The following is a 25,758-nucleotide window of genomic DNA, read 5'->3' as shown; positions in this document are numbered from 1 at the left end:
CACTCAGTGAGCAAAATCGCATTTTGCTCACTGAGCGAGACACACCCAGTGAGCAAAATGCGATTTTGCTCACTGAGTGAGACAAAATGACTCAGTGAGCAAAATCGCATTTTGCTCACTGTTTTTAAGAAGCAAAGTACCCTTGTTCGAGCTGCTGAGGTGAAAACTACTTTTGACCAACATGCTCAGTCAAAAGCAGTTATGCCTGTTTTTGTCGGTTAAAAGTTCTTTTGACCAGTTCACACTTTTGACTGCAACATAGATACAGACTAAAAGAAATGAATCATTACACTGAAAAAAAAATAACTACTACTATCAAACTAAATGACACCGTCATGTCAAGGTAACAAGTCTCATTTTGCCACGACTATTATAATACGAGTAAACATGATGGTGGAAGTAACGTCAAGGTGTCCGTGCAAGTGTCAACTTGGGTGCGTTCACTGCGTTCCTAAATAATACGAATTGCAGAACTAAACTTGTCAAAAATTCGACTAGTTTAAAAAGTCACAAAAATTGCCTCAAAATCGTAGGTCACGCACATGTCACACGAGAAGGCGAAAAGTCACGAAAAATGTGACTTTTGTGACCATCTGGCAACACTGCTTCTACGCGATATGACGTAGCGCTACGTGAATACGCGCAGTAAAAGTTGACTATCAGGCCTATTCGGATTTCGAGATAATCACAAGATCTTGAGACGATTTAGAGATCAACTAGATCTACATTAGATATCGACTAGATGTGACTTGGATATCTAAGTCATAACTTGTGGAAATCGTTCAAGAGGACCTCCAGAATCGCGGAAACGTCAAATTTGACATATTTACTTACAAATATCTTTAAATTATCCGTATCGTAACTTGTTGAAGTCTAGTAGAAATCTAATTCATTTTCCGAATCGAGCCGTATGCTTGATGTGTAATGTAGTTTAACATTTTCGACGCCGTGTCAAACACAAAAGCTGTCACTCGGACGCCTCCGCGACCGAAGTGTCAAAACTGAAATTGAACATTATGCATATGCACGTAGGTCTATGTTGTTCTGTGGTCTGTGACCGATTAATCGGTCTTTGGCGTTGGACCTGTGGTGCGGATATATCGGTCATTAGCGTCCAAAAGGTTAAGGTCAAGTCGTTCAGTGACAGATCCAGGTGGTTATGTATTTGGTTGGTTAATCAATAAATATTATAACTACCCAAAAATGTACGAATTATTTGTTTACTTTTATTTAAGTACCTTAAGATACAGAGTATAATTATATTACCCCACCCCTAGGCCCCACCTATTCAGATAGTAATTTCTTGTTATCAATTTGTTATATTACATAGATATGATCTGTCAGCTGTTAACAGAAATTGAAGAAAAATAAATATAAAATACCTAAGATATTATGGTCCACGTGAAACCTCGGCCACACTACCTAAGTGACTAGTTCGAAGGTAGATGTTAATCACATTATAGCAATGTAATTAGTACAATTATACTCTAGAGAATCGTTTTCGTAGATAAATTATCCCTTCGTTTGAAAAGGAAGAAACCCCCGAGGGATCCACGCTTTATCGAGTTCGGTTGGGGCCCTTAAATCTTAATGATATTACCCATGAATTCCAAATACATTCCGGATATTTTTAGAACCGCGTAGCAAAAATAATCTGTTGTAATTAATCTTACGATGTTGACTGTATTTCGATTTGATTTGTTATTAAATATTTCCACCTAACTTAAAACGTAACTTTGTTAGACTTAAACATACAAGTTAAAATAAAGATGAAATGAAAATTCTGCTCAAATCAAACCTTTCGAAACATTGAGAACATATACTTACTGAACTAGACTTGTTAGAAACTTTAGTGTATTGTATTGTATATGTATATTTATGTACCATACTAGCTCTGTTTAGCTGCCTTCCTAAGTCTGGTGTAAGCTCACGTATTACAATATCTTACAATTTACCTCAGGTGCCGGTGAAATAGGGCAAATTAAAAGTCTCTGGCGAGCTGATTGTTCCATAAAATGTTGTTTTTATTTTTATTTAATTAATTCTATACATATTTATAAATTGTTATTCATAAAGAGCGCTAAATAACTCAACGCAAACGCAAATACATGTATTTTTTGTAACTTTTTTTATATTGTCAACAACGAATATTTCTATGAATTTACATAATACCCTTCTCTAGCGATAGAGCAGCAAATAGCCAATTTCCAGATTTCTATTTTCTCGGTAGACCCCCTGGGCCTTGGCCGCTGGGAAGAATATCTCGGTAGCTTATTATCACTTTGATGATTCGCTACTTCCTATCATAAAGCGGCAGTTTTATGGCTACTTTATAACCCTATAAACTTAGTCCTTATCCGTAACAATTACGATGCATTGTCACTCTATATGATGACACATATAATCTTCGTATCATAACTGCGATGTAACTCTAGATATTAATGCAATCTTAGTAGTACCAACTACCAACTGAGTGATCGCCTCAGATCAACCAAAACAATTGTGATCTCTGATTGATTACACATAGTTTTCAATAACCGTTTCAATAACATCTGCGTTCGGTGAAATTGAACATCTGTCAGTGCCGACAGGGTAGATTGGAAGCGATGAAATGCGTAGTGAAACTTTGAAACTTTTTACCAGTATAGTGAAGCTGATCTGACCGAAAATGCGTAGCGAAGCAGTACAACTGTGCGCAGCTGAGCGGAGCGAGAATGCGTAGAAAAATGCTTTTAGACGAATGAGGGCTGAGCGACAGATGCGAAGCAGAAATAACACATCTACAGATTATAAAAATTGCTTGTCCACATAATGGATGTGAGCAAGCAATTTTTACGCACGCATTTTTACTGTTTTGTGTTTAAACAAAAGACACCGCATACTCCCCTAAGCCCATCCACGTGAGCTGTGCAGAGCATGGCTAGAAAAATAAAGTAGATATACGAGTATGTACCTACACTACCTACATATAATGTCCAAGAGCACGGCCAGCAATCTTCGCCATTGAGGTTTTTCTAGCGTAATTCCAAAATGATAAATCCAAAATTACAGACATATTTACACGTTTGTACGAGTAGGTGTATATTTTATTAGATTAGGTACCTACCATATTATAACATAGTAAGTAGGCAAAAACAAGAGGAGGCCTTGCAGAAAAAGTTCTAGGTAGTTTTAGAAATTCCCAAATATTGATATCTAACATAGCTACTTACAATTAGTTATATGCTTCATTATTAATGGAATGTATCTTTTTACTCCACGAATGATAATATTGCTAATCAATATCCCTCCCTATCCTACCCTATGACATATATGTAACTATGCATTTAATTTGTAATACTCATGGTTATACCTATGAACATAGTGGACATTGCGGTTGTTTCAATTGGAAAACCACAAATCATATAGGTACACGTATGTTCGTTTGTAGTCATATCACTAGTACCTAATGTTAATCTAATTCATGAACAGATTGCTGTACCTACGTCAGTAACCGGCGTCGATTAGTTTTAATCAAATTGCTAGGCGTTGGCAGCTTGGCACAAGGACGATACATCCTTAGCTGACCCGCCTTAGCTCTGTGTATTGTGTCATTTTATGTTCGCCATGAATGCATACATTAACAATTATGAGCAGTAAATGGGTATGAAGCAGAAAGTAAGTACAAAAACTAAAGCAATTTTTGTGTAATAATGAATAGTTACGTAAACTTGTACGGGGTGGGGATAGTTTGGAGCTATTGTTACAAATAAGGAAAAATGCCTACTTCAAATCAAAAAGCCTCATGTTACGTGAATATAGGTACACGTTTTTCTCAGCTTGTTTTTATATAGGTGCCTAAGGTAAACGTACTAGTGCTCGACATGCTAATGCCCAATAGATGACACTTTGCTGTCACCTCTATTGGCAATGACTTTAGTTTCAAGATGACATGTACTTAGGGTTAGCAGATGACAGGAATTTTCCTGACATGTTAGGAATTTTGGCCGTTTGTCAGGAATGCGGCCGGAATACGAAAATGTCAGGAATTTGAGTAAATCAGCAGACTTTTCTAGTATGTACCTAAAAGGGACATTATTCAAATTTACTTACATAAATCCAGACTTAATAGACAGAATTTACTTACATGTATCAAGCATACATAGATATCGCTTACGGCTAGACCCCCCCGTCGCTGATATGAGCGTCAGGAAAAATATTCGCAAATCAGGAATTTTGTCAGGAAATCCCAAATTTGTATCTGGTAACCCTACATGTACTGGAACCGCGTCGAGCACCAGTACGTTTACCTTACCCCGGCTACACACGTTAACTATAAATCGTAGCGATTAATCTGTGCAGTCCGATTTGCGCAGTTTTATCTACCGTGTGTACCTATGACAAATCTTTACGATAATCGACAATGATTTGTCATACACACGGTAGATAAAACTGCGCAAATCGGACTGCACAGATTAATCGCTACGATTTATAGTTACGTGTGTAGCCGGCATTATACGTCCCTTTGTCGTTTATCTTTTATCGTAATACATGCCATCGTGCAGTATCCAAAAGAATATTTGACTTCCAAGTCATGACCGCCTACGGCATATATTTAAATGTTGTTAACATTTGATTTAACAAATGGGTCACTTTTGTTACAAATCACACGCTGAATAAAAAAGTAAATCTTTATGGAATCGGACAGTATTGTATTCTAATGACTATTCGTTAGGTACAGTCAACGGTAAAAATATGGATGTACAAATCATCTCAAAAATATGTCCCATAACTCTTATGTCAGTGAATTAAGAACGGGACATATTTTATGAGTTTGTCTACACCCATATTTTTACCGTTGACTGTAAGTACATGTTCTTTAGTGGGTAGGTACAGTGGCGGATTTCCCCTAAGGCACAGTAGGCCCGGGCCTAGGGCGGCAAGATATTGTGGGGCGGCAGCAAGGAGACAGTCTATATGTTGGTGCTGAGACAGTTACTACAAGGCCTGGGGCCTAGGGCGGCCAACACTGCAAATCCGCCACTGGGTAGGTACCTATTAACAAATAGTTAAGCATAGACCACTATTTTCAGGGATCGTATCATTTCCTACATGTCCTACTGCTGGGCAAAGGCCTCCCCTCCGGTTAAAATAAATTAAATTAAAGATTTAATTTCCATATAACAACATCAAAATCAAGAATATCAGAACTCCATAGGAATAGAGTAAGGTGCAGTTTTGTAACTTCGAAATCGGGGTTCCTAATTTTGAAAATAGCGATTGCAGTAGGTAAGTGTTGCCGAAGCGTGAAGTGATTTTAGATTAGTAGATAACGATTTTGAAAATTACCCCGCCTTCGAATTTATCCCAACCATATGCGACCATATGCACCTAAGCATATGGTACCTAGACAAGACATATTTATGAAGTCGATTTAATATTTAAATATGGGAATCCCAAAGTAAAGTAGGTGTATTTTTATAGGACAAAAAACGGCATTCCCAGAACGTGAACGGACTTTATTTGGAACTTAGTAAAAGCATGGCCTAGCTGTAATTCTTGTCAATTCATGATGTTCACCACAAGCTGCTCTAGCCATTATCCATTAAATGTATGTTTAATTTTCAGAAATTAAGAATTTCATCTCGGATAGATCTCGGGTAAAAAACTTAGGAGATTCAGAAGACTTAGGACTCAACGTTCCAGGGATAGGTAACTACTACAGAGAAGTCAAGCCATTTACAGTGCGATATATATCATTTGCTTTTTATTTACTAGCCATCCGGGATCCTAACCAAGATGACAATCTTTGATAGAAAACGCTGTCAAAATTTTACATGTGATAGCCATGTTACTTTTCGTAGCATCTGTCATACTTACATCGACGAAACGAAAAAATGGATCAGTTTTTCACTAGCTCTTTTATTTTAGTTTAAGTGCGTCAACGGTATTCTACGACCTACGTTGCCATGAGTAAGAGAGAATAAACACAGTAGGTATTTCGATTTTCAATTTTCACTTAAACAGCAAAAATATGTATCATCAACATCTTGATGCATAACTTACGTCCAAATTCTAGTATTTAATAAAACGTCGTATAGGCCTATAATAGCGAAACAACTGACGCACGATCGGAAGTCGGTAACCGATAACACGCCATAGAATGCTTAAAAGATACTTAATTTCGAAAACAAAGATAAACCAAGATAATTCCTAATCATAGTACTCACTTATAGCTGTTTTGGTGCGCACGTTCCGCGAGTAGCACATAGGGTGAAGGATGGCCCAGTACCGGTCCACTGATACAGCTACCAGGCAGAAGATGCTGATGGTGCAGAGCATCACTAGAAGCGACACCGTGAAGAGGCAGGCATGCAGGTTCCGTGGAAGCCCCACGGAAGCTAAGATCGCGAAAGGGATCCCCAACAGGCCCACTAATAAATCCGCCACTGCCAAAGAAACTATGTAATAGTTAGTGCGACGTCTCAATCTCCTGTCCCTTCTAAACACATGTATCACCATAGCATTTCCGATTATCGCCACTAAAGCTACCAGGATCTCTAAAGTCGTGTAGGCCGCGTACAGCTCCGGGGTGGGAGACCGGTGCCCAGGCGCTGCGGTTGTCGCTTCAGGAAACTCTGTCACCGCTTCTGCCATACCGTCAACTTTTTGGATTTAACCCATAATTTCACTGCTTGCGAAACAAGTCGCAACTTTAAAAACTACACTGAACTATTTAATCACGAATGTACAGTTTCACAATAGGTTTATATAGTGGAATGTATATTTTCATCGTAAACTTTCGCCGACTTATCGTGCGGTTATCGTGGATCACGAAGCGCGGAGCGCGTGTCCCGCCCGCAAGTCTTCCCGCCACTGCGGCAAGCGCGAACACGCGCCCGCCGGGACGCACGCCCGAGATCACTTGTTGCCATTGCAACCGTGGATGTTGCTTACGAAATTACTAATGTTATAGGAACATGGTTTAGAAAAGGGACATTGTTATTTTAGCAATTGGCAACGAAAATCAATATGAAAGGTAACAGATATTGGTAGATTCAATAATTTCAGGCCGTCATTTCCTCGGTAGCTCTTTACAAGCGGAAAAGAAAAGTTCATAGTAAATTCAATAATCTCGACTTTGAAATAAATTTTATAAAATTATGCCTTGCCTATGGACATATTAGGGGTTATCTATGATTTAAACATGTATCGCCTGCCTACTTATACCTACCCTACCTACGTCGTCAGCATCAGCAGATAATTATTCTGAGTAGAAACGAAAAAACAAATTAAGGTGCAGTTTCTGAGAAAGACCCAGCCACCATTTAGGCAGCTGGGGAGCTGCCTATGTAAGGACATAAACGCACCAAATACACGCAAAAGCGGCATGATGTAGCCGCTTGCACAGTCGTGTATCAATTTCAAACAAAAGACAAAGAATCCTTTAGGTACGAAGTAATTACGCCGCCCAGGACTTTTCCGTGTAAAAATAACTGTCCTGTAAAAATAACTAAAAACCACACAAACACAACATCATCTTTTACGTAGACAGTTATAAATAGAAACTAAAACAAATATATTGCTCGGCGACAAAGTACCTGCGGCCACGTAAAATCATAAATTCGAAAGAAAGCGGCCAGAATTCCAACTCGTATTAAGCGCAGGCGGGGTACTTGTAAATAGAATCTAGGTACTGAGAACAAAATATGGAACACAAGAAAGATGTATCTACATACGTCAAAAGCACCGTAGATAATATGTTCCAGTAACTGATAACCTGACAATCCCTCATCTTTTATTTATCATTTTTAAGGTCGGCGCAGTAACCCCGCGACCGTGATTTGATTTGACGCCGACAACGATATTTGATGGGTCTCGACGCCGATGACGCATACAGATGAGCGCGAGGCTAGCAAAAGCATAAAAAATCGGTTTCCGATATTAGGTAAGAAATCACAATATTAAAAATAATATTTCAGGAGAATTAAAATTGTGGGCTTTGTACTCCAATGTACTTTTGTATGTGTAATGTACTTTTATACAGAAAAGACAAATGTGAACAATATGACTGTAAATACATAATATACCTACATGTCATAGTTATGATGCATAGTCGAAGTACGTAATACGCATTGCAAGTGTTATTTTATACGTCATAATTTCATAGAAAATTTATAATTTCATTAAAATAACACTTGCACTGCGTGTGCTATCAAAATCGTTGCAGCTTTTCTCAGTAACTTACGTGAACTAAATTACACGCAAGTTCTTGCTAATAGTCTACGCCTTGCGTAAGGCCCGTCTTTACGTATAGCTGGTTTATTAGTGCACACCGTTGTATGGGGACCTTGCACTTTGAGACTATGCGCTGAAACTTGGCACAGTTGGTTCTTAGCTGGTCTTGAGCAGATACAGACCGGGAGACATCGAGAGCCACCTCTCATTTAGTGGGGGGGAGGGGGCGAGTTCGACGCTGCCGCGCTTCACTTGGAGCAACATTTCTCTAAAACTATACCTATTAGGGCATTTGATATATCATTTTCGGATAAATTAAGGATGAGGAATCAATTTTTTGAACAAAAACAATGCACTTTCTAACAAAAAAAAAGCATAAAGTAGAAAAGACTAAAACACGTATTTTTTTTTTATAATTACCAATTTTTTTTAAAGCGTTGCAGAAATCTGAAATAAAAAATATAGTCGTAAAGCTACACTTATTACGTTTAAAAAAATATATGGTTTATTGTACAAATCTGTTGGTAAATGGGAGATCAAAAATAATATTAAGCGTGGGTCAGAGTGATCTCATATGAAGGTGGGAAAGTTTCTTATAATTTGTTCTACAATCGTTTATTTTTTTTTAGTTTTTCGTAAATAACTCGTAAACGTTAGCCCACAGCAAAAAATATCTTTTACGTAAATCATCTGTTTCAGATTTCTTATAATATAATTGCTACTCTTTTTCGCTAGGATCAATATTAAAAAAAATATTGAGGGGAGAAAATAAATTCTAGGGTCCCCTTTTTTAGTCATTCGTAAATAACTCGTAAACGATGGCCAATATCAAAAAATGTTTTATTACATGAATAATTTACATAAAATTTCCTACACAAAAGGTCATTCAAACTTTTTCGCTAGGATCAATATTAAAAACGATATTAAAAAGCGAAAATAAATTCTAAGGTCCCCTTTTTAAATATTGATCCAAGCGAAAAAGTTTGAATAACCTTTTTGTAGGAAATTTTATGCTAATTATTCATGTATAGAAATATGTTTTGCTATTAGCCATCATTTACGAGTTATTTACGAATGACTAAAAAAGGGGACCTTAGTATTTATTTTCTTCCTTTAATATCTTTTTTTAATATTGATCCTAGCGAAAAAAAGTAGCACTTTTTTATGACAAATCTGAAATAGATTATTTACGTAAAAGGTATTTTTTGCTATGGGCTACCGTTTACGAGTTATTTACGAAAAACTAAAAAAAATAATCGATTGTAGAACAAATTATAAGTAACCTTCCCACCTTCATATGAGATCACTCGATCTGACCCACGCTTAATATTATTTTTTATCTCCCATTTATCAACAGATTTGTATAATAAACTATATATTTTTTTAAACGTAATAAGTGTAGCTTTACGACTATATTTTTTGTTTTCAGATTCCTGCAACACTTTTTTTTAAATTGGTAATTATAAAAAAATCAAAAATACGTTTTTTAGTCTTTTCTACTTTATTCTTTTTTTTGTTAGTAAGTGCATCGTTTTTGTTCTAAAAACAGATTCCTCATCCTTAATTTATCGGAAAATGATATATCACATGCCCTGATAGGTATAGTTTTAGAGAAATGTTGCTCCAAGTGAAGCGCGGCAGCGTCGAACTTCGCCCCCTCCCCCCCCCCCACTAAATGAGAGGTGGCTCTCGACGGCTCCCGGTCTGCATCTGCTCAAGACCAGCTAAGAATCAACTGTGCCAAGTTTCAGCGCATAGTCTCAAGGTGTCGTGCACTAACAAACCAGCTAGTAGTAATATAGACAATGTCAATGAGTCTAGAACCAAGCAATTTCTTATTAACTTTAAGATGTCTACATGATATCAGATAGATTCAAACAGGATAACGAGCCGAGACCTATAGAGCATAGCACATTCGCACAATAATAGGACGTCACGTAGGGAATTCGAGGTGGATGAAAAAGACATTTCAGTAGGTACCAAAAATGGTATATTTCTGGAATATTATGCATGGGTACATTTTAAACAAGATAGACCTCACAATCACCAAAATATATTCTCTGTAATAAATAATCCAGCATTAAGTTCACAATGTTCACATGAGCCTTAGGTATGTACTTTGAGTTCAACTCATATTTAACGTAAATATAAAAAACCGGCCAAGTGCGAGTCGGACTCGCGCACGAAGGGTTCCGTACCGTTACGCAAAAAACGGCAGAAAAATCACGTTAGTTGTATGGGAGCCCCACTTAAATACTTAATATCTAGGAGACCGAGCTTTGCTCGGAAAACATACAAAGGTTCCGTCACACAGGCGCGTTTACCGGGCGGGGCGTGAGCGCGACGTGAGCGTTTTATATGTAAAAGCGGCACGCCCCGCTCATGCGCCGCCCGCAAAACGCGCCTGTGTGACGGAGCCTTAAAAGCTCAAAAATGCGCGTTTTCCAAGAGATAAGTCTCCCAGTAAGTAAGTAAGAGAGTGGTCGGAGTAAGACCTAGCTAGATCGATTTATCGCCCCCGAAAACCCCCATATAGCAAATTTCATCGTATCGTTAGAGCCGTTTCCGAGATCCCCGAAATAAATCGTCAGGTGACAAGCAAAAGGCACTAATTACTAAAAAAAAATAAACAAAAATCGACCTTCTTTTAGTACTAATATGGCTATGAACTTGTGGTGGTACCAGGGGTGCGAAACTCCTGACTTCGGTCAAACTCGGCTCCGCTCGGCTCAGCATTGCTCCGATCAATTATTAGGGTTGGCACCACTTGACTTCCTTTTGCGTGCACGACCACAGATAAGATAATCACTTGATTTTTGACAACCCTAAATAGCCGAAAGGGATAGTGCCATATATTACAAAGGGACAGCATGATTCGACCCTGAACCGCTGTCAAACTTCGTTTTTGTAGGAAGTTTCCTTTCTGTACGGTAGTACTATTAATTATTCTGTGGTGGTACTTAGTGACTTTTGCTTGTCACCCGACGATATATATAAATGAATAAATAAATATACAAGAATTGCTCGTTTAAAGGTATTAGATTTCATTTTGTTTTTAGTATTTGTTGTTATAGCGGCAACAGAAATAAATCATCTGTGAAAATTTCAACTATCTAGCTACCACGGTCTATGAGTTACAGCCTGGTGACAGACAGACGGACGGACAGCGGAGTCTTAGTAATAGCGTCCCGTTTTTACCCTTTGGGTACGGAACTCTAAAAAGCATTATTATTATTTTATTATGATAGACAGAACAGGTACAATATTAATTTATCATTAACATATTCATCAATCGCCGAGGAAGTTGTCAGAATTTAAAGGAAATTCCATTATAAATTAATATGTTGTAAACCTTTTAAATGCTACGACAAAATGCAAAATAAAAATTAAATGGGTGTTTTCTTACATTCAGAACGATCAAGGGATTAAAGGGGTTTCTATATAAAGTGACCTATTTTCATTTATTGTGTTTACCTAAAACAAGGGATTAAAAGGGGTTTCTATATAAAGTGACCTATTTTCATTTATTGTATTTACCTAAAAACGGCTGTTTAGCAGTCGTCACAAAACTATTAAGATCACTATTCATCAAAATATCGCCATCATCAAAAAATTTAAAATCTTTATTCTACCTCTCCATCGCTCTTGCATTCGACCAACAGAGAGGCAGATAACGTTTTTCGCTTTTCAATGTTGGAAGTCCGCCCTCTGATGGCTCTGATGCGTGGTCGTCAATGTTAAACATCGGCTGCTATTTAACTGATCACAAGATTTAGTAAAATTTAATACCAAAAAAATATATTTTAGCACCCTAAAATAATGAATGATCACCAAAATTATAACACCATTTTAATGTGAAATGATTACCAATTTTATTACATTTTAGTATCCTTTTAAAGGAAATGACACCAAACTAATCATTATTAACCCAAAAATTGTAAATGATTACCAAATTTCAAACCCCATTTTAATGTGAAATGATAACCAAATTTTTACATCTTGCTATCCTATTAAAGAAAATGACACAAAAATAATCATTGTAAACCCATAAATAGTAAATGACCACCAAAATTAGAACTCCATTTTAATGTAAAATTATAACCAAATTTTTAAATCTTGCTATCCTATTAAAGCAAATTACTCCAAAATAATCATTGTAAACCCAAAAATAGTTTATGACCACCAAAATTTTAACCACATTTTTATTAAAAATGTGCAAATATTTCAAATAATACTATTAAATTAATTAATCCACTTCGTCACCTTTTTCTAGTAGCATTTTATTTCTGTAACAGTCGCAGTTCTAACCTAACCTAACCTACTTTTCTAGTAGCATTTCGTTTCTGTAAGGGTCGCAGTTCAAACCTAATCTAACCCACTTTTCTAGTAGCATTTCTTTTCTGCAAGGGTCGCAGTTCAAACCTAACCTAACCCAGTTTTCTAGTAGTATTTCTTTTCTGTATGGGTCGCAGTTCATACCTAACCTAACCTACTTTTCTAGTAGCATTTATTTTCTGTATGGGTCGAGTTCAAACCTAACCTAACCCACTTTACCAGTAGCATTTTTTTTCTGTAAGGGTCGCAGTTCAAACCTAATCTAACCCACTTTTCTAGTAGCATTTCTTTTCTGCAAGGGTCGCAGTTCATACCTAACCTAACCCAGTTTTCTAGTAGTATTTCTTTTCTGTATGGGTCGCAGTTCTAACCTAACCTAACCTACTTTTCTAGTAGCATTTATTTTTTGTATGGGTCGAGTTCAAACCTAACCTAACCCACTTTACCAGTAGCATTTTTTTTCTGTAAGGGTCGCAGTTCAAACCTAACATAACCCATTTTTCTAGTAGCATTTGGTTTCTATAAGGGTCGCAATTCAAACCTAACCTAGCCCACTTTTCTGATAGCAGTTTGGTTCTGTAAGGGTCGCAGTTCAAACCTAACCTAACTCACTTTTCTAGTAGCATTTTGTTTCTGTATGGGTCGCAGTTGAAACCTAACCTAACCCACTTTTCTAGTAGCATTTCGGTTCTGTGAGGATCGCAGTTCTAACCTAACCTAACCTACTATTATAGTACCATTTCGTTTCTGTAAGGGTCGCAGTGCTAACCTAACCTAACCCACTTAACTGATAGCAGTTTAACTTACTTTTCTAATAGCATAATATAGAATGGCGCAAACGTGTTGTGGAGGGTCGCAAGTTTTGTGATGAGACCTGGTTCGCCACACTCGCTGACAAGAGACAAAGACGACAACAAGGTGTCTCAGTACCGGTATCCGCAAACTTCTCTTGTCAGACCTGTGGTAGACCATGTCGGTCTCGCATCGGTCTATTCGGCCACCAAAAACGGTGTTTCTCCGGTGTTACACCATAAATCGTCTGCTATAGACGAAAAGGCCTATGAACGAAATGCTACTAGAAAAGTAGGTTAGGTTAGGTAGGTATGCGGTGCGGGGTATGGGGGGTTGAGCGGGAGGGGCTAATTTTGGCATCAGTTTACTTTATTTGGTAATATGTATACATTTTTTGGTAATCATAGTGGTTTATTTAGGTGAAAATATCGCATTAATTTGGTCTTCAAGATTTGGTGATCATTAATGATTTTTGGTGGTCATTCAATATATTTGGTATTTGAATACAATTTGAAGGGCAGTCGTAATTAAAACGGTGGTACTTTTGTATTTTTAGGCCTTATTTTTATGGTGTTCAATATTTTTTTTTTGGTAAGCATGTTTTTTTTATTTAGGGGCTGTCCATAAATTACGTCATCGATTTTTGACCCCCCCCCCCCCCCCCTATAATCATCCAAAAATCATGCTTCAAATGACCCCATTTCCTCCTACTTCATGCTACCGTCATCCGATGTCCAGACCCCCCCCCCCTAATTTGAAATGACGTAATTTATGAATAGCCCCTTAGGGTACCAAAGTATTTTTTGGTGGTCATTATATTTGTAGCCTTAAACATCATACCATACCTACATACATTTTTCACAAAAGTGACAGTCTGACAGGCATGGTCTAATTAAAGTAATTAACATAACTTCAAGTTAAAATTAAAATGCTCTGTCAAAGGATGCAAAATAATTTAATACTATGGGCATAACCTATCCACCAGGTGCACAGGTATCCCCATGTCTAGTAGCCTTGCCCTAGGCATTGAATCTAGAGTGGGATATAAATGTAACATAGCCTCCCAACAAATCTCACTCAATTTTGGTATACAAAGCCAAACTTTATACAAAATATTATTTCTACTAGCCGCATCCTCTTTAGGCTCAATACCTCCGAATACATACATGCAACCCTGTGAAGTCACTGTAGACGAATGAAAATATAGAGGGTTTGGTAACACAGTCTTATGCATTTTATACCATTGCATTTCCGACAAATTAAGCTTCCATATATCTTCGAACACAGAATTACCATCAGATCCTCCTGCTACAAATATTTGAACACCAGTCGGTGTGTCTATCTGGACAGCACTGTGGCATTTTCGTGGTAATGGGGCCACAGCAACTCCCTGGGTGTCATCAGCTTTCGGTGTTAACATAGACCATGTTCTAGTTTGTAGGTCAAACACTGGTAGCTCCATAAGTTCAAAGGCCCATTCACCTGTCCCACCCCCTATTATGTATAATTTGTCATCAACTCTAGCAACTTCATGTCTGTACCTTCCTATAGGCTCTTCTTCATCTCCGGTGCCTACAAAAACTGACTCCCAGACCAATGTTCGGAGATCTAACCTGAAAATAAAATAGTAATATTAATTAAACCTGAAGAAAACCAGACTAATCCCAATAAGGCCTGGTTTGCCTTCTGGTGTGGAATTTTGGATGGTCAAATGCACCAAATGGCTGTCGCTTTCGTATAAACTAGTGCCTATGCCAATTCTGGGCTTAATTGCCAAGTGAACCTCTGGCCCCATGAGCCGTGGCAAAAAGCTGAGATAGACTATAATGAACACTAGGAAGATGACAATGGTATAATAACATAACTAATTGCTTTAATATTATCAAAATGCGCAAAGCAGTTAAAGACATAATCAGTTATATTAACAATATTTACCTGTATATGTCACTGTTGTAAGCAAAGCCGTTGGTGCCGCCAATAGTATAAAAATGTCCATCATGACATAATATGGCCTGCCCATATTGTCCCGGTGGCTTTGTACCTGTTGCTTCCAACACTACCAGCTTAGCATCACCTGGACTCGCCTTCCATGCAATCACATCATTACTACACTTGTTACCAAATGGTGCACCAGTACCTCCAAATATCTAAAAAATAAATGTTACTTTCAGTCAAAATCTGGCACCTTGTCAGTAGAAAATACCTTGACGTATAATATCTAAGGACTGGCCTTACAGGCAATAAGAATGGGGAATGAATGGTGCCAGTACAGCAGTGTGACACCGCTACAATGCAATTGGTTGATGAGTTCGCATCACGCACGCGATTGGTCGCAACTAATTGTGTTAGGCTGCACGATTGGCTCGAATTCGTGAGTGAGTGACACCGCTGAACTAGTACAATTTTTAGTGCCCGTAAGGCCAGTCCTTAGATATAAGATGTCAATGAGAAAATAAGGTATCATGATCTGATTGATCTGGCATCAAGACGCAAGTAAAAACTATCCTTATTGGTCAACCGACAAACTGAGATTTTTCACATATGGTAGAAATAATTTTAGCTATGATACAAACCATCAAGTATCGGCCATTCATACACATAGCGTTAGATGCTAACTCTTCCGGCATATTCTCCACGACTTCATGTTCCGTCCATCTGCGGGTTGCTATCGAATAACTCCAGAGCTCTTTAAAAAGCGGTCGCTCCGGTGTCCAAGTCGGATTTTCTCTCTGTATACTTGTTCGAGGGAGTGAAGGGTTATAACCGCCAAAACAGTAGATATTTACGTCATCGCATGCTATTCTATGTCCACTTCGGGGTCTGGGACACTCTGCACTGCGAAACTTTACTTCAATAACCTTAAAAGGTTTGAAAACAAAGTCTCTCCTTGATGAAGTCATTACGCCGACTGTAACAGCATGTAGATGGCTATTTTGGCTTATAGAAATATCGAATATACCTAGTAAAGAATTAGTAGAACTAATTCAATCTATAAGATCGTCAATCACAATATTTTATCGGATAGGTTTACGATATTATAACAGCAATCAGCAATAATGAAAATTCCGATTTCACAAATATGAACATGAACATGACATTTGAAAAGGAGTTGATGTTTTCAAAAATTTGCAGAAGCTTTTCATTCATGGATTGTTTCAAATTTAGCACTTATGACTACCCATTAAAGCACATATTTGGAAGTCAAGTTAACTAGAACATTAATTAAAATAGCGCAATAAGACAATATGTATTTCTAACTTATTGCGTATTGCCAAGTTTTGTTTAAGCTGACACAAAAAAAAAATACATTAAATGATTATCTTTAGAATTTTATTAGCTACGTGCACGACTGGCCTTAAAACTTACAACAAATCGCATGCGATTTTGACACATTGCAGACAGCCGAGAGGACCGCGAACCACTTCGTTTGGCTCTAGGGTTGCCAGATGGTCGGGATTTAGCGGGATTCTCCCGATTTTTAGCATGTGTTCCCGATTCCCGACAAAGTGAAAATTGTCCCGAAAAACGGCTTCACGTTATAAAACAATAATTTCATGTTCCAAACTGTCCTCGAGCGAGCGAGCGACCCGCGTTGATAGTTAGGTTTTTTTGTTTGTTCAAGATCTCAAAGAATTTATACTATTTTTATATAAAAAAGTCTATGGGCAGAGCAGCAGACGTAGTGCCAATAATATAAAATATCGTTGTTTTTAATACAATTACTTTAAATTGAATGTCTTTTTTTCTCGACTTAAGTCCCAAAATCCCGAAAAATTCATATTTTTTCCCGATAATAGCGCCTTTCGATCTGGCAACCCTATTTGGCTCTCTATCGCTCGAACTTGTAAGAGCAGAAGACAAGGAAAAGAGTTGGTAAAGAAATTTTGATTTTTGCGATAGGCCTCATAAGCGTCATAAGCCCTCTACTTTTAAATAAGGTCTTCAATCTACAAATGAGGCGAGGGCATCCATTCAATACTGCGCCAGTGTTATAATTAGTCTAGGGATTATCACCCCATTACCCTTCCATGACCCCACCAAAAGTGATGAGTATAGAATGCTACAGCTACTGACAAAATTGGTTTGCCAGGCTATAGAAAGAAAGGCAAACAGCGAACTTGTAAGCTTAGTTATCGCCTGATATGCCTAAATTTAGGAAACGTTGACAGTGAAGGACTAATCGTAAGCCGCAAACAGCTTTCAGGTAGTTTTAATAAAATGAAACAATAGCATATGCAGTCACATTTTTATTTCAATAAACATCACGATACATGTATGTGTTTTTTAAAAGTACAAATATAATGTAAACATATCACTACGTAACTTTGTTAAAATTCCAGTTCACTAATTCGACAGGAAAATAAATTAACTTTTAGTTAATTCGTTGCATAAGCCTTTGGTTCTTGTCGTTTTAGCAAGCTACACACAAAAAAAACCACAAACATTATAACACAATTTATTACCGACCTAACAAAATAAGTATTACACCAATTGTTACTAAAGAATCTTTATTTATTTTTGAAGCAAAAATTAAGATTTTACTTATTTACTTGAAAAAAAAGCGGGAAATGCTCACCAATGAAGGGTCCCAAGAAACAGCTAATTGTTCTATTTTTTTATACATATACATTATGTAAGCATGTTATTATTGTAAGTGAATAATAGAGAATCTATGCAGCGCGGTGCATACCGGTGGCAAACAAAATTTTATGCTTAGACTTCTTGTTTTTCTTCCCAGAGGACGGAGCCACGATGTTGGACTGCAGGGCGGCCTCGATGGCGTCGCTCAGCACCAGCGCGCGGGGGGCGGAGCCCTCCTCCTCCGGAGGCGGCGCCGGCGGAGGAGTCGACACGCGCCGTACTCGCCACGTACCGGAGGTGCCTGCCATCTGAAAAATACAAAGGAAATATAAATATGGTGTGATTGGTAAATCATACACTATTTATTTAGTTATCACGAAAAGCAGTTATGGTATGAATATGATGTATTCTAGTACACGTTGACTAAACGAACACTTAATTTTTTAAATTTTTACTTATTCATGATAAAGTGCGACCATAATACGCTGTCTCATAATAAAAAAGAAGTTGCGGCCTAAGGGTGGTATTTCATTTGTTCAATATCTCGGTCCAATGTCATTGCGTCTCGCTCTCTCGTTGAAAAAAATGCGAGACAAAATACACATCGGACAAAGAAATTGGACAGGTAGAATACAACCCTAAGATAAAAATATGTCAATTGATAACGCTAGGGCCGTTCCGTACTCGTTAGATTATCAATTTATTTAATCATATGGCATTATTATAAATCTCGATCGACAATACTAATCTACAACAGATTATCAATCGATGTATTTGTAATAAGTGAGAAATACTCGTACCTTAGCAAATGATAAACCCGACGAAGCCGTCCCGCCGCTCGGCGACGGAGTGGGGTCCGGCGTCGGCGTCGGCGTCGGCGTCGGCGGCAGCAGCACGGCGTCGGCGGCGGGCGGGCTGGCTCGCGGCGGCGGGAAGTGCTCGGAGGAGGAGAAGTCGGGGCGCGGCGGGCCCTCGGCGGCGCGGCGCCCCGCGCGCTCGCGGCGCCGCTCCTCCCGCGCCTGACGAGCGCGCACACGGGCACGACGGTCTAGCTCCTCTGCAACATTCAACAGCTCAAATTCATTGCCTTCCTTCGCATACCCATGAACGGCACGGATTAGGATCTATTATAGTGTAGATAATTTTAAAGGAAGTCAATAAATATTGTAAAATTTATTTATAATAAACAGTTTAAATTTTAATTTTTTTTTAGTCCCTTGGTCCCGGCGGCAATGTCGAAACTGTGCGCGCGGCATCTAAACTGTCATCGCCTCCCATTTCTGACAAAGTATGAAATGGGAGGCGATGACTAAATTTGATTTATTTTTTACATGTTTCAGTAGCTGCCATTCCTCAACCCACCAATAGAGCGGCAGCTGACGTCTATGAGGGTTCATCATACATAGTCGTTAACCACTATACGAGTTATCACCCGGGAGGCGATTGGTCATGGAACTCTGTTCCTGGCTGGCGGTCAGTTCCTTCTTAGATTTAATATGAACCGAAGGGAAAGTGAAACCAAAATGTGTTAGCTACACTAGACTCAAAAAAGCATGTTTTTGATTTACAATAAGTAATCAATAAAGGATTAAAACATACCTGAGAAGTTTTTGATCGCAGCTTCAGTGACATACGGTGGATTGAGATCTATTTCCACCATGTCAAAAGAGCAATTGAGTGGCAAGTGGGCAGCGTACGGCATATGTTTTCTGGTCTGAAAGGAAAAAAAAAAACAATTACATGATGGATTATTTTTTAATATTACCTCGCATTATATCACAAACCCTCTGTTAATCGTTTCTAATATATTTCGTACATTTATTCCTTCAGGTCCTTATTGTTGAAATGAAAACTCTTGTTACTTACCTAATTCATTAAAATTAAAGTAGAAAATGTGAAAATTCCTACCGTGAGAGTTTTTCACGCGAAGGGTTACTTTTTATTAAATTATTTACAAGAATAACTATTTCTATGGTAAAAATTTCATTGTTGTGACAAGAAAACTTTTAATTCAATTTTATAGCCGGTCAAACAAATTCGTCAGTAGAAAAAGGCGCGAAATTTAAAGTTTCTACATGGGACGATAAAGGCTGGCGTCCATTAAAGTCGAATCGAGCCACGTTGAATCGAGTCGCATTTTTTCCGTGTGCGTTCATCACAGACGAATCGAAGCGAGTCGAAGTCACGGGAGCCAGAGGGCTTACCGTGAACCACGTTCGACGTGTTGCCTCCCTGTCACACTTACGTACGAATTTACAAGTGCGACAGAGAGGCAACACGTCGAACGTGGATCGCGGTAGGCCCTCTGTGCTGAGGTCGTGTTTGTACAGTTTGTCGATGATGGATAGTTCGGACGAAGAAATGCTATTGTTTCAAATTCTTTTTGAAGAAGAAGAGTGCGAGAGAACAAGTAAGCGACGAGTGCACACTGGGTACACGATATAAACAAGAAGCGGAATATCTTCGGCGAATTTCACCATTTATATTTGGATCTCATAAACGACCCTGCTAAATTTTTAAATATTTAATATTTTTTAATAATTCTTCGTTCATTTTGAACCTAGATCCGAAAGTACCTAAACTCAAAAACGAAACCACCCGTCATCAGTCATCCGCTACCCCGCGTCCACTGAGGCGCGCCGAGTCGAGTCGAGTCGCAGAAATTCGCCTGACGAGCAATGCGCGCGGTAGATTCGAATCGGCGCGCCGCGGCTCTTCGTCAATGGACGCAGTTGCATATAAAATATAGGAGGCGAATTATTGCGATTCGATTCGATTCGCCTCGGCGAGTCTAGTGGACGCCAGCCTTAACCCTTCACGCCTAATTTTTTTTTTATTTACCGCTATTTTCTAGTGACGGAAATGGCTTGACAGAGTATATTTAATTTCTTATCTCGTTGTTGTCTTACCTGTTCAACAAGTGATAATGTTTCGCGATGCAGAACGCGACCGACGATGGTTGTCGGGGCGGCCGCTAGCGCACCCCACGCCGCGTTGAGCATCCGCACGTTCAGACTGTTCAGAAACACTTGTTGGCCGTCGGCAGCTGTTAACATAACAAATATTCTACAAAACAACCTTACCACTAACTTGGGTGGCTCATGAACCGTGAAAAACTTGGGGTTTTTAACCTTTTGAACGCTAAACGGCGCATCCATTTGCCGTACCACTTTCGCCACGGGGGTAAAATTTAGTTTTGTGAATAAATAATGCCTACCTAAAAGTGGGGTGTTTTTCAGTAGATTTTCATCAAAAAACGATCGACGTCAAAAGCAGTCTTTGGCGTCGTTGTCACGATTTTGCGTTGACGTCAATTGCCATCTGTGGCGTTCAAAAGGCTAATGATACATTAGTTAGGAAAAGTTTTAATTTTCAACTAACTGAGCATAGCATAAATCTGTTGCACACTGCTTAGCCATCAACATCTATACCATATAGATACTATAGATTCTATAGTAATTACAATAAATTAAGCTTCTGTACAGTTATTTGAAGCCTATTTAATATTTAGAGAGCAAAGCTGTTTGTCAGATGACGAAACGGTTCACGATTGGTTGACCACTACTAGAAAATGTATCCTACAGTTGCACATAAATTCATTGTAAAAATTGTACAAGGTATAAGTTTGCTTACCTTGATAAAAGTAGAAGTATTTAGCTTGATTCTGCTTGTCAGCATCAGTTAAAGAGGTATCTTTGAACTCTTCAGGATCCTCAGTGCAATCAATCAATGGGAACTCTTCAGGTTGATTTTCATTTATGTTATCTATATTGAACTCAGGTGCGTCTGGATTTAAGTTGGACCCAACATCAGTCACCTCTAAATGCTGCATTTGTTCTTGTACAATATCTATACAGGCTGCACCTTCTTCAGTCACATCAAACCAATCCACCCTGTTTTGATTAATTTCTTGTTTCTCGTATACTGTTGGAGCTTCGTCTAAGACCTCTTCTTTAATTTTAGTGACATCACATTGTAAATTAATTGACTCTTCTTTCACCTTTAGCAACTCTAATGCTTGTTCCATAAATACAATTTCAGTTGTATCTATCTCTGCTAATATTTGGTTTTCTATTTCTTTCCTTTCCCTCTTCAATATGTCACGCACCTAAAATTGAATTTTAATATTAAAAATAAAATTTAGAACTGGCAAATCTACCATCTTGTTACAGATATTTATTTAGTTTAACATTTCGACACCTTTTTCAGTAGCATAGAAACATGAACTGATTTCAAATTTTCTAACTAAACACTTGCATAATATTCAAAACGTCAAAATCCGTATAAGGAAATGAAAAACTGGCTACACCAGCTAACTTTTTTATTCGCAGCAAGATGTAACCAACCATTGTATCACAAGAAATGAAAGGGTATTTACCTGTTGTTTATTAGCAGCAAAGAACTTGGCATATGGTGCATCATTGATACAATCAAGAGGCAGCACTGCTGCCGCCGCGTCCTGCGCCTGCCCGCGCGGCGGCGCCACTTCCACCACCGTGGAACCCCGCAGGCGCCGCACCAAACGCATGCTTATCTGGAAGGGACATTAGACATTACGTAACAGATATTAACAATTGGACATAAGTAAATTAGGAATGTTGATGGATGAAGTACAACATACTTTTGTTTTAAGTAGTCAAAAGTGAGGTTGAAAAAAATGGGTTTGTAATCTCTCAATTCTTAAGTCACTCAACCCAAGTGTCAAGTATGTACTAGTTAGGTTCATTTTGTGTTTGAAATGAGCTACATGGCACTGAAACTGAAACTTGGTAACTGATAATATGTCGATGAGATCATAGTAAGATAATGTAATCAAAGAGTAAGAAATTATTCTACAACCAAATACCTATTATCTAATAAACGAATAACCACAACATCAAGTACTAAATCTTAAATACATAACTAAAAAATAAAATAAATAACAAAAGATATTAAAAAATTTCAAAACAAATTAAGTACAGTCGACGTCAAAAATATGTTTACATTTTTTGCCTTATTACAAAGGAGTAAGGTGCAAAAGTGTAAACATATCTTTGACCTCAACTGTACTTAATTTTTTTAGGTTTTGAGCTAAAAAAACTAACTAAATCCCACTCCCACTCCTACCCCCACTCCCACGCCCACGCCCACTCCCACTCCCACGCCCGCCCCCACTACCAACTCAAAATTTCATTTAAATCGGTTTCAGCAAATCAAATTTGACGATATACCGATAGCAGCGCCACCTATCGGGTCCAATTGGTACCATCCATGTATACTAAAACCTTCTCTGCATCAAAATCGGTTAAGCCTAACGCGAGATAATCGAGGCCAAACATACATGCATACGGGTATTCTATTCTATAAAAGCATTAGTACCTCCTCTGCAGGTGATTCCCATTGCACCACCCTTGTTGGCTTCATATCTTTGACCTGAAGAGGAGCATGACAGACTGGGCATGGCGGAGGTTGCTTCTCATGAGTCTCAGCGTAATGCATGACGCAGGGCCAGCAGTAGACATGGCCACAGAGACCGGTGCGGCCCGCCACTGGAGCTCCGAGGCAGATAGGGCACTCGGTGCTCCCAGTGCTTCTAACCACCTGTAAAATAAAATCATGAATAAAGATAACCTACCTATAGATTAAAGTAGCAAAATCATCACAAAATGTAATAAATAAAATTTAAATGTTACAAACCATGTTTGTAAGTGATTTTAAAAATGTATTTATAGCAGTCAGTGGCTTCACCCAAATAATTAAAATTTGTATATCAAGGACAAAGAGGTATAAACAAATGCTTACAATTTCTTCAATTTGCTCCCACTTGATAGGCACATCAGGGTCCAGTATGTTAGCCCTGTAGTCTCCATCCTCTTTCACAACAAACTGGCAACTAGAAAAAGATTTACATTGAAATAGATTTTTCTGACCTGCTAGCATGAGTTGCATTCTTGCAGGCAACTCCATACATCTTGTGCGACTTCAAGTATGGACTCGCATGCGAGAACGCAACTCATGCTAAAATATTTTGGGAAAATATTTTTTTTATTCATATTTTTATGTCTTAAATATTTTGGGAACTCCAGCATTTATTTTATATCAAAAATAATAATGTTTTGAATATTGTATAACTTACTAAGCACGCAGATAAAGATCATGACTATGCCTTTGAGCAGTTCTCTGGACACCATGACGTCGTGGCACTGGATCTCTTCTGTCTGTACCCCCGCGGGGAGTATACATGAAGTTCAGCAAATGGTTCCAATTTTGCTTCTTGCTTCCAGGTGCATACACAGACCCTATTTCAGGGTCTTCGTCGTCTCCTAACCTGTATCAACAAATAAGAAACATTTAGAAAAGCATACAATAAAGTTCATGGTATAGATCCCACACATTTTATAAACTATACAAGCCTGAACATACTAAATCTCAGAAACTACTTTGAGCATGTGAGGGTGTCAAGCTCTGGTAGCAACTGAAAATGATGGAATAAGAATTGGTTGTGTAAAAAGCACTTTTTGACTGATAATGTCACTTATGTGCTGACAATGCAATAACAAAGCACCGTTATCAAACAAAGCACCTATAAAATGCAGCTTTTACACAGCATATAGGTATTACAAATTTACAATACAATTTATGCATACTGCATATAATTGTTTGAATGTTTACCTGGCGATCTCCGCTCCACCCAAAGCGTAGTTGGGGGCCCCGCGAGCCCGAGGTCTCCGGTCAATTTGACCCCGACCCCTCTGCGCTGGTACATTCTTCCGATTAGGCTCATTTTTAGGAGCGCTACCAGGACCTTCGCGTTTTTTGTTGTTTTTTGGCCAAGGTTTGTGCGTCAATTCTGAGATCAAACATAAATAATCAAGTCACCTGACACAACATGACATAAGAAAACATAACAAAATGTCATCGTATTAGAACCTGTGTGACCTTCATCTTTTGTACTCACCCGTACTTTTTTTACCATCGACGGCCGAAGCCCTCGATTGTAGCTGAGAAGAGCGATTGATAGATTTCTTGTCCATTTTGGATTCTTCCAACATCCACAAAAACAGCTGAGCGGGATGCTCCCCGGGGAGATGACGATTTTACGTAAAAGGGCGACATTTTAGAAAGCCATGTTTATAATCCGACACAAGGAAAAAAAATAATCCTTTGTAGAAATACACTTTACCTAGCGGTAATGGGTTGCTGCAAAACTCTTTACGCAAAAAAGGGAGTAGATTCTACTCCCTTTCGTCGATTCCGACGAAAATATTATAAGAAACTGCGGTTCACCGCGTGCCGCTAATATGGCGACTACACCAAAATTGGGAGGGCCGTGTAGTATGATTGCGCACTTCCTTAAAAATATTTAATTATTTTTAAAGTCCCGCAAATCTATTACTACATTTATTTTTATAATAACTTTTATTTATTCCTAATATTAATATATTTTAGTGACACATGTTCTTTCAATTTTAAAAAGTAATACAATTGACTACATTTCTACAAGAAAAGTTTTTGTTTTGAATTTGTTGTGTTGGCAATATGTTGGTAAAAAGTGCGATCCGGCTGACGCAACTAGGAACAAAAAAAGGTTTTGTATGGACTTCAGTGACCTAGCCATAGCCAAAAAAAAACAAAATAAAACGTCAGTGCTATTCATCTGTCAAGTCAACTGTCAGCCACATTGCTTTGTTGCTTGTCATGGCGGTTCGTAAGTTTTACTTACGTATTTCTTGCAATTTCTTTTTTAAAAGCCTTCGTTATTTTCCAAAACAGTCAAACGTGATAAGAACATACAGTGAGTCAATAGATTTTGTTTAAATGCCACCGAAAACTAAGTTGTTTCAGTGCGAAATA

At 38.3% G+C, this 25,758-nt stretch overlaps 3 protein-coding genes across 3 annotated transcripts in view; all 3 read right to left on the bottom strand.

The window, feature by feature from the left end:
• The window catches only part of LOC134792917 (adenosine receptor A2b), a 149,356-nt gene extending 142,449 nt beyond the window's left edge, over nt 1-6,907 (bottom strand). The window contains exon 1 of the mRNA XM_063764371.1: nt 6,210-6,907. Within this exon, the coding sequence (XP_063620441.1) occupies nt 6,210-6,636 (427 nt within the window). The 5' untranslated portion in view covers nt 6,637-6,907. The remainder of the gene's footprint in view (nt 1-6,209) is intronic.
• A 7,376-nt stretch (nt 6,908-14,283) lies between these two features.
• LOC134792911 (kelch domain-containing protein 10 homolog) lies at nt 14,284-16,351 on the bottom strand. The gene is made up of 3 exons (XM_063764355.1): nt 15,918-16,351; nt 15,280-15,491; nt 14,284-14,957 (listed from the first exon to the last, which is right to left on the bottom strand). The coding sequence occupies exons 1-3, from the start codon at nt 16,242-16,244 to the stop codon at nt 14,306-14,308; spliced, it is 1,191 nt and encodes a 396-aa protein (XP_063620425.1). The 5' UTR covers nt 16,245-16,351; the 3' UTR covers nt 14,284-14,305.
• Nucleotides 16,352-17,578: 1,227 nt separating this feature from the next.
• On the bottom strand, nt 17,579-25,233 carry LOC134792910 (E3 ubiquitin-protein ligase RNF10). Its single transcript, XM_063764353.1, has 11 exons — nt 24,863-25,233; nt 24,577-24,754; nt 24,041-24,232; nt 23,707-23,797; nt 23,284-23,505; nt 22,304-22,459; nt 21,559-22,033; nt 20,835-20,971; nt 19,525-19,639; nt 18,726-18,982; nt 17,579-18,233 (listed from the first exon to the last, which is right to left on the bottom strand). Exons 1-11 carry the CDS (start codon nt 24,954-24,956, stop codon nt 18,015-18,017), a joined length of 2,136 nt encoding a protein of 711 aa, XP_063620423.1. The 5' UTR covers nt 24,957-25,233; the 3' UTR covers nt 17,579-18,014.
• Nucleotides 25,234-25,758: the final 525 nt, after the last annotated feature.

The sequence above is a fragment of the Cydia splendana genome, chromosome 8, assembly GCF_910591565.1.
Source record: "Cydia splendana chromosome 8, ilCydSple1.2, whole genome shotgun sequence".
In the NCBI taxonomy this organism is placed as follows: Eukaryota; Metazoa; Arthropoda; class Insecta; order Lepidoptera; family Tortricidae; genus Cydia; species Cydia splendana.
This window is presented reverse-complemented; position numbering and strand designations above follow the sequence as displayed.

Excerpts from the sequence above, each read along its gene's own strand:
- LOC134792911 (XM_063764355.1), bottom strand. The coding sequence starts at position 16,244 with ATGACTTCATCAAGGAGAGACTTTGTTTTCAAACCTTTTAAGGTTATT. Across the intron at positions 15,492-15,917 it reads TGAATGGCCGATACTTGATG|ATATTTGGAGGTACTGGTGC; the intron begins GTTTGTATCATA and ends TTTATTTTTTAG. Across the intron at positions 14,958-15,279 it reads TACAACAGTGACATATACAG|GTTAGATCTCCGAACATTGG; the intron begins GTAAATATTGTT and ends TTTTATTTTCAG.
- LOC134792910 (XM_063764353.1), bottom strand. The coding sequence starts at position 24,956 with ATGTTGGAAGAATCCAAAATGGACAAGAAATCTATCAATCGCTCTTCT. Across the intron at positions 24,233-24,576 it reads GGTGGAGCGGAGATCGCCAG|GTTAGGAGACGACGAAGACC; the intron begins GTAAACATTCAA and ends TTGTTGATACAG. Across the intron at positions 18,983-19,524 it reads TGCGATCAAAAACTTCTCAG|AGGAGCTAGACCGTCGTGCC; the intron begins GTATGTTTTAAT and ends TGAATGTTGCAG.